The 9,238-nt window shown below is 45.1% G+C and overlaps 1 protein-coding gene across 2 annotated transcripts; it reads right to left on the bottom strand.

Annotated features, from left to right (window-relative positions):
- Positions 1-1,043: 1,043 nt before the first annotated feature.
- Positions 1,044-7,110, bottom strand: ALG11 (ALG11 alpha-1,2-mannosyltransferase). 2 transcript variants are annotated; one of them, XM_065654274.1, is made up of 4 exons: positions 7,041-7,110; positions 5,097-5,330; positions 3,477-4,408; positions 1,044-1,394 (listed from the first exon to the last, which is right to left on the bottom strand). In XM_065654274.1, exons 1-4 carry the CDS (start codon positions 7,076-7,078, stop codon positions 1,123-1,125), a joined length of 1,476 nt encoding a protein of 491 aa, XP_065510346.1. In that variant the 5' UTR covers positions 7,079-7,110; the 3' UTR covers positions 1,044-1,122. The 2 variants fall into 2 exon arrangements, with proteins under 2 accessions (XP_065510346.1, XP_065510339.1); XM_065654267.1 differs by lacking the exon at positions 1,044-1,394 and adding an exon at positions 2,875-2,964 and having other exon boundaries at positions 3,473-4,408; positions 7,041-7,086.
- Positions 7,111-9,238: the final 2,128 nt, after the last annotated feature.

Below are 9,238 nucleotides of genomic sequence, written 5' to 3'. Positions count from 1 at the left end.
TTTCATTTACACAGGACTGACCCTATGTAGTATCACCAACTGCTCTGCACTTTTGTATAGTAGCTGTAAAAGGGTCTATTAGCACTATGGGAAATGTGCATTCCTCAGTTTCTAATAAAACATGGAATAGTGGGTTCTTCTAAACATCTTTTTTCACGTACAAAGTTTCATATAATCCAGATGAGGTTTAAACAGAGGGAGAACCCCATTCTGAAGTTTGATTTCAGTAGCTTTTTGCACTTCTCTTTGTTTGCTAAAATATAAAATACTGCTTTGATGGCTCAAAAAAGGATGATGTGTTTTTCCATTTTTGATACAACAGCAGATGTCCAATTTTTGAACATTTTGTTCACTGTGTTCTTAGCTTCACAATAAGCAGTAATTTAGGGCTTTACCATTCATGTTTGTATAGCATTTAATTATGCCCTCTAATTTAGACCTTTCTGTTCCCTCAGAACAGAAAACCTTTCAACAGAATACGGTTGGAAAAATACCATTAAGTTGTCATACCGTGAAAGGGCATGAGGAAATTGCTAATATAAGGACCATAGACAAATGCAATTATTACACTTATTAAAAAGGAAACTGCTAAAACCACTGTATAATTAACCTAAAGGAATCACTGTAGGTAATGAAATCTCCAAAACCACAATTAAAAACCCACATAATAGATTTTTGCCACCCAATGGGAGACAGCAAATTGAAAACGTGCTACAGATTCTGGGAAAAAAATGTGGGCACAAAAGCAATCAAATGAAAGTATTGACTTTAAAAAGTGTGACTGGGTGAAGAGTCATGAAATGGGTGGAAAGTAACATATTCAGTGAATAAAAAGCTTCCAGATGTAGTTCCGTTACCAAGAAAATACGATGGTTCTATGAATCCAGAGGGTTTTGCACTGCACTGTACTGTCATGTAGTCAACACAGAACATTTTCAGGAGGATTTCTTTCCCAGTAAAAAACCCCTCTATTACATAAAGAACATATCCTAACAGAAAGAAAAAAAAAAAATCTCTTTATTGAATGAGACCAAGGGATCATAGATTACATATATTTACAGGTGAAACACAGTCAAATATAAAAAGTTAATTTTATTCATATACATTTTTATTCATATACATTTATTTAAATAATGGGTCCACAGATAACAGGAATGTCTCTTCGAAATGCTGGTCAGAAAACCTGTGCACAGATCGACGGGCATTTTCTCTGATCTCTAACCTTTTTTCAGGAGACAAAGACAGGATATAAGCCATTGTCTCAGCGTAATTGTCCTCGTTTTCTGCTAGGAAGCCTGTAATGTGTCCTTCGTAGGGTACCACAATATCTAATTTGGGGCCTCCAGAATTGTGAGCCAGGATAATGGTGCCAGCTGCCATACATTCAACTACTCCTGTAAAAGATATAAAACATTCTGATATGAATGTGCACATCACGTACTTTGACTTTCTATGAGGCACTGGGAAGTTAAAACTGCAGTAAAATTCACCCAGAATTATAAGTTACTATAGCTTGCCATTCTAGATCAGTTTGAAAAATACGGAGTAAATGGTCTCATCAGATGAACAAATTTTTTCAGTCCCAAGGATTGAAATGATAGCTCCTCTTAAACATGGAAAATCTAAAATACATATCAGATCTAATTTGCTAAATTGTGGTTCTTGTAACATATTTGATTTACCTGAGATAGATTATATCACCAGTATATACAGTGAAAAAAAAAGCCACATATTGAAACACATGTAAAGATAAACATAGAAGGTAGCTCTGTGACAGAACACTGCATAGTTCTGGTTTGCTCTGTAGCAGAACACTGCACCACTACTTTTATGGTATGGTGGCAGCTGCAAAAAATAAGTAAAAATTAGAGCTGAACATAACTGTATTCATTTTCTCACTGACACTGAAGATTTTTAACATTTAGAAAGATACTCTGAGAGAAAAGCTGACTGTGTATTTCAATTTGATAGTCAGAAGTTCAGTATTTTGCAGATTAACACATCTTTAAAGGTTTTGACAACTCAGCAAGACAAACTAGTAAAAATGTGTATCGCTGCACCTGTATTTTTAAGGGAAGAAATTTTAATGAAATGAGAATCTGATAGCAAGCTTTCCTCAGCCAAAATCAGTGGGATAGGAATGGCATAGAATGTATACATCCACTCTCGTCTATGGTTCCACAACAGATCTCAGAAATCACTTGAATTGCTGATTCTTCTCAGTTCTGATTTTTTTTAAAGTTCCCCTAGCTTCAAAATTGCCCACTCTAAATAATTCTCCAAAGTTTTAGAACATGTTTTTCACAGGTAAAAAGCCATTGGAGATGAAAGTGAAATCATGCTGAAATTCAAAAACACAGTGTCATTGTATCATTTAAAAAAAAAAAAAAGAATTAATTTAACTGTTTTGCGGAGGAAAAAATATGAGAAACCATTATTTCCATTTTGTGGCAGTTGCTTCTAGGAGACAGTTCGAAGTACATTTTTTTATACCAAGTTCCTACAGGCTATAAACTACTACGCCTGATACTTACTTAACTTTCTAATTCTGAGAAAGCCTGATGACATTAACTGCAGTTTAGTCACACCCTAGCCAAGTACAGCACCCGTCTGCTTGGCAGGATCTGTGGGAGACTCGCACCCCTGAAACAGCAGCGAGAGCCCCATGACATACCCGAGGATTTCCAATGGCAGTCAGGGCAGCTGAAACACACTTGAAGTCTCCACACATGGATGTCTACACGTGAACTGTGTGTAAGCTTCCCCTGCAGCCTGTGGAGCCAACGGGGAACAACCCATGGTGCGTTAGCAGAAGTGCCTGCTGCCTTCTGAGGCTCTGTTGGGTACACAAGGCACCTGCATAAGGCTGGCAAACCTCCCAAGGGACCTCAGGGTGACCCGTGTCCTTGCAGAGCCATAGCTGGAGGTCAGGCTCAACATCCTGGGCAGCCCAGATGGGACAAGCTGGGTGTTCAGGTGACCAGAGTCATGATCCATAATCAAGAGTCGAGGATGTCTACAGCGCTTGGGCTTGCATTGCACTACGGTAGCACCTAGTGGTCTGTCATCTGAATTGGTCCTGGGGCTCCACCTCAGCTACATCACCTCTGAGAACAGCAACTGGACACCTGCTTGGCATGCAGACCTCTATAGAATTAGCATCATTTTGCTTGGAAGAGACCCTCAAGATCACTGAGTCCAACCATTAACCCAACACTGTCACTAAACCATGTCCCTAAGAACCTCATCTATGCGTCTTTTAAACACCTCCAGGGATGGTGAGTCCACCGCTTCCCTGGGCAGCCTGTTCCAATGCCTGAGCACCCTTTCCAGTAAAAATTTTTTCCTAATACCCAATCTAAACCTCCCCTATGCTTAGACACCTACTCTGAGGAGCCTTAACCATGAACTGAAGCCCTCCCCAACTGTGTCCCTAGCTGGGGACAAATGGCTGAACACAGGGGAAGGATACTGACCGATCCCGAAGTGCTCATTCCACATTGTGTGCAGGCCGATGGTAGCCTCAGCCAGGTGTCTCTTTAGTTCCTCAAAAGGAATGTTTATTCTGAATGTCACGTCATTACCAACTCCCAGCTCTGCACAAAGATGTTTAAGGTTATCTACACGCTCTTTATCTTGCTGGTTACGACAGCCTCCAATTAAGATAAGCTTCAATGATGGCTGCTGCCCAAGTCTCTTCTCTTTCAGCAATTTAGCAAAGGCTCGGATTTGCAAAGGATGATCTTTTTCAGGCCGGAACTGGCTGACGGAAACAATGGAATATTCAGTGGTGCTCTTCTTCTCTTCAAGTGGAATATCCAGGAAGGTCTGAACATCGCACGGTGGATACACAACACTAGTGCGAGCACCAGCTCTCCAGAGGGAAAGGATGTGATTCAGCGTCCAAGAAGAATTAACCATAATCACATCACTGCAGGATCCAACCAAGCCATACATGAAAGCAAAGAAGTAGTAGTAGATGAGTTTAATCTTGCTGAGAAGAGGATTGTTTGTAATGAAGGCAGCATTGTTAAACCTGGTATCCTGATTCCTAACAATAGACAGCATGTCAGTGCTGATAGTGGGATAATGGACGTAGCATCCAACATGACAGCCTCCTAAATATTTGAAGAGGGGAAGTGTGAAGGCATAACCCATTGAGTCGATATAAATATCGGGAACACATTTCAGAAGAGCCTCCCAGCCCAGAAACACTGATCCTAAACTTTGTCCCAGCAAAGTGAAGTGAGGGTAAAGAGAAGCTTCCACAAGGTAGCGTTTTTCTAGAAATACAAACTTCACGGGATGAGGTAATTTTATATTGAATCTTCTGAAAGCGCCTTCTACTATTTCTTCCCCAGTGGCATCTTTATCACCAGTGTAAACAACACACGTTACATTTCTGTACCTGCAAGAGTAAAGAAAAAGAATTTCATACATTCTTCTCTTCAAATTTTGTAACATGAAACTAGAATATTATCCATTCAAACTTACTCAAAAAGTATGTGAGAACAAATGCCCGACTTAGCTCTGAAATTATTTTAACTAAATTGTACTTCCGTTTTTTTCTGATGTGCAGAAAAACATATGGCTGAGGACCTGGGGAATATTTTTTTTGAGTAAAACATAAGAGATCAGTATTATTCTACAGACTTAAGACCGTCCGTCTAGTACGTAGCATGAGTAAAACGCAGAAGACTGTGCAAATCAGTGGATGTGCCAGTGTTAAATCCACTTTGGATAACAACTTGTTTTGCCTCCTGCACCAAGAGGCAAATATCAAGATTATCAGTTATCTACTGATGAGTTATGGCCAGACAAAGTTGCATATCAGTACTGGAAACTGATGAGGGAGGAGGATCCTCCCAAGGATAGAAAGGAGAAGTGAGAGATGCCACAGCACAACGGATCAAAATCTGCGTAAAGGGATGAAGTGGAATGGTGCACCCAGGTGAAACTCAGATGTGAAAAAAAAAAAAAGTAGGACCAGCGGATAAATGATACCTATTTAAGTATGTAAAATGCCAAAATGGGCATAAATAATACCATCAGTAGCTGGAAATGAAATACGGTATTTAATAAACACATATGCTTACTTTTTTTGGAGTGTCCTTATGGCACACCACAAGACTCTCTCCCCTCCACCACCTGCATTGCAATATGGGTGAAAAAATGCCACCAGCAGCGGCTGCTTCCCATCTGTTCCTGCTGAGGTTGACTGTTTTTTCCTTTGTTGTATCCAGAGCCGTATTCCCCACAGTAGTACCACCAAGCAGACACACAAAATTCCACTTAGAAATAATGCAGGGATTAACAATGAGCACAGCAATCTGAAACAAGCCGAGATTTTAAAATATAATATTGCTTTAAAGAAATACTATATAAGAAATTCAGAGAGAAGGGCTTACAAGTAGAGCTACAGGGAGTTCAACAATTTCTCGAGTTCTTCTAATCTCAGAAATCATCAATATCTGTGTATCACTTCAACAATTACGGAAGAAAAATCACTGTTCTAAATCATTTAGCCAAAGATATATTCCCTACTGCAGGGGTATCGAACTCATTTTCACCGGGGGCCATATCAGCCTTGCGGCTGCCTTCAAAGGGCCGAATGTAATTTTAGGACTGTATAAATGTAGGCAGTTACAATTATACAGTCCTAAAATTACATTCGGCCCTTTGAAGGCAACCGTGAGGCTGATGTGGCCCCTGGTGAAAATGAGTTTGATACCCCTGCCCTACCATTACCTGTCAATCATTTATTGCTGTTACTCATTATTGTTTATTCATGCTATATATCCATCTCCATGTGCTATACACACTATAAAGGTTGCATGCCCTTAGCAATCTGGCAAAACACAACCAGCGAGGAGATTTCTAAAAATATTTGCAAGAGCTTTCTTCATTCCAAGCTCCTGCTTGTCTTGCCTTAGTGTGAACTGCGTTGGTGCAGAGCTACTTGGGCCAGGCTGCCATGCATGACCCAGAACCTGCACTTTCCATCCTGCTGAGATCTGAAGAGCTGCGTCAACTGTCCAGAAAAGCTCCAAGCAGTTTCTCTGTCTAGAGAGACCGGTTTCCTCAGCTCTCAGTCTCTGATACGGGCACTCCCTTCGCTCACTACTGCCCTCCTGTACAGCTCTCCTGACCCAGGAACAGGAGGTTTCTCACAGGAGTCTCTTCTTTGCCTACAGAGCTTCACAGGGGACAGAGCCTGGATCACAGAATGTTAGGGATTGGAAGGGACCTTGAAATATCATCTAGTCCAATCCCCTCACCGGAGCAGGAACACCCAGATGAGGTTACACAGGAAGGCGTCCAGGCGAGTTTTGAATGTCTGCAGAGAAGGAGACTCTACAAGCCCCCTGGGCAGCCTGTTCTAGTGCTCTGGTACCCTCACTGAGAAGAAGTTTCTTCTCATATTTAAGTGGAACCTCCTGTGTTCCAGTTTGTACCCATTGCCCCTTGTCTTATCATTGGTTGTCACTGAGAAGAGCCTGGCTCCATCCTCGTGACACTCACCATTTATATATTTATAAACATTGATGAGGTCACCCCTCTTCTCCAAGCTAAAGAGACCCAGCTCCCTCAGCCTTTCCTCATAAGGGAGATGCTCCACTCCCTTCATCATCTCTGTGACTCTGTGCTGGACTCACTCCAGCAGTTCCCTGTCCTTGAACTGAGGATTCTGGTGCTCGACATTAACGTGGTTGCCATGGCGAACAACGTGTCACGACTGACACGTAAGGCAAGAAAACACTTTGACATTCGGGATGAAGAAGCGGGAAAGCACATTAAAGCATCCGAGGCCGGCGGCAGAGCGAGGAGCCGGGCAGGGACCCATCCCACCCCGCCCTGCCCAGCGGCCTCCTCGCTAAGGGGGAACGCGGCGGGTGCGGGACGTCCGGCAGGCTCGGGGGGATGAGGGAGCGCGGCCACGGCTCGGCAGGGGGCCATGGCGGCGCGGGGCCTCCCGCTCCGCTCCCCCTCCGCCGCCAGGACGCGCCGCCCCCACGCAGGCCGCCCTCGCACTCCGGTACCTGATCAGCCCACACAGACACAGCTCTCCCGCCACCATCTTGGACAGCGCCGCGACGCCTTTCCGCCGGAACGGGCGGTTGCCGGATGGGCGGGGGCGGGACCAGCCGGCATTGGCTCGCCCCCATTGGCTCTCGCGGGAGATAGACGGCGGGCAGGGCGAGGGGGCGGGGCTAGGAGGGAGGGAACGGCGAGTGGGGCGTGGCTACGCCTGGCGGTGGGCGGGGCGGGCGGGCGCGCGGGCTGGCAGCGCCCCCTGCGGGGCGGGAGCGGCGCCGCCGCTGTAGCCGTTGCCGCCAGCTGCGCCCCCGTCTCCTCCTCGCCCTCCTCCTCCTGCTCCCCTCAGGGGCTAGCGCCTCCCGGGCAAGGCCCGCACCCCGGCCGCCGGGCAGGGCAGAGGAGACAGGGGCCTCCCTGGGACAGGGGCTTTGTTCTGCAGCCACCACGTGCGCATTTAGCTTGGAGAAGAGGAGACTGAGGGTGACCTCATCAATGTTTATAAATATATGAAGGGTGGGTGTCATGAGGATGGAGCCAGGCTCTTCTTGGTGACAACCAACGGTAAGACAAGGGGTAATGGGTTCAAGCTGGAACACAAGAGGTTCCACTTAAATGTGAGAAGAAACTTATTCTCAGTGAGGGTGACAGAGCACTGGAACAGGCTGCCCAGGGGGGTTGTGGAGTCTCCTTCTCTGGAGACATTCAAACCCGCCTGGACGCCTTCTGTGTAACCTCATCTGGGTGTTCCTGCCCTGGCAGGGGGATTGGACTAGATGATCTTTTGAGGTCCCTTCCAATCTCTAACATTCTGTGATTCTGTGATTCTGTGATTTTGTCTCTGTAAATACTGCCCCTCCGCACCCTTCGGCCAGAAGAGGGTGGTATTCGGTGTCCTGTGTTCCAGCCCTGCCTTGCTCTGCTGCCTGTAAGTGAATCCCTCCTCACAGAGGTGCCTCTGCTGTGTGTGCAGCTCAGCGCTGCAGGGCTGCGCAGAACACCCTGAGCCTGGTGCCGGCTCCAGAGGATCCCCATGAACATGCTCGGCGGGTGCAGTTTCCACTGGAGTTGTCCGGGCTGTCTCTGGCTAATACACTTTGTCTTCATTGGGAGTATATGCACAGACCAGAGGATTAGTGTAGAGATAAGGCTGAACAGTGCTTTTTTTTTTTTTTTTTTTAATGCTACTGAGGATGTGCCAGGAAACAGCAAGACTTCGTATTTCTAAAGTGGCTGCCCTTGGAACAGTGTAAGGAACTCATCTTGCTCTTCCAGATGCTGGGAGGTACCAGACTGGTGGTGAGCAGGGCTCAGGCAGAACACGCCAAAACATTTCCGACCTCCTGTCACATCGCTAGGTGCTTTTTTCCCCACATCATCCATTTAACAATAATAAAATGCTTTATGTGGCAAATTTGGCCCAGTTAACTCAGTCTCCAGGCTCCTTCAAAGCTGGGGTTATGCAAAATTTGAGAGCATTTCAAGCCCTGTTTCTTTGAACAGGACCTTTCCAGAACCTGTGGTCATTCAGCCTCTTTGAGGTCAGCATGGTCTCTTTCATGTCATAGCCACCAGTGCATTTTGAAGTCTTGAAGCTGTTAGGGATGCTCGTGAAGGTCATCCTGTGTCTTGACAGAAGAATGCTGGTTGGGAAATGCTGAATCATTAGTTTATTTGGCCACTGCTGTAGCCTGCAGCAGAGATACGAAGTCTCTACTGTAGAGGGACTGAGAAGATCTCAGCTTAAGTAGTGGTTATTTGATTCTGACCTGTCTAGCTTGAGTTTTCCACTTAGGACTCACCATGTGGGAATGGAACTGGAAATGTGCCAGGCCCTCAGAGTTAGAGTTTTATTGGCTCTTCTAGTGGTGTTTTTGTTTAAATCTCTTTACTGTCCTAAATACCACTGACTATAGGTTTCACAAGGGCATCACGGCCTTTATGTAAGCAGGTAAATTGGAAGAGTTCTGTTGGGCGGTCCAGCAAGCGTGACCTAATGTTTCATTTCTGAACTAACAAGTCTCGTAAGTAGGGTGCCACAGGCATTGGTTTCTCTCCCTTAATCTTTTTCCTCTTCTTCAACAGACCAGTCGCTTGAGAAGCACATGGGATGCTTGCAGAAGAGATCTTTGCTGGATTCACATCTCTCATCTCTAAACACCCCTCTTGTAATGTCAACATTTGAAGATAATTGCCTGGATTC

Source organism: Caloenas nicobarica, chromosome 1 (genome assembly GCF_036013445.1).
Source record: "Caloenas nicobarica isolate bCalNic1 chromosome 1, bCalNic1.hap1, whole genome shotgun sequence".
In the NCBI taxonomy this organism is placed as follows: domain Eukaryota; kingdom Metazoa; phylum Chordata; class Aves; order Columbiformes; family Columbidae; genus Caloenas; species Caloenas nicobarica.
The sequence above is the reverse complement of the archived record's forward strand: the minus strand, read 5'-3'. Positions and strand labels throughout refer to the sequence as shown.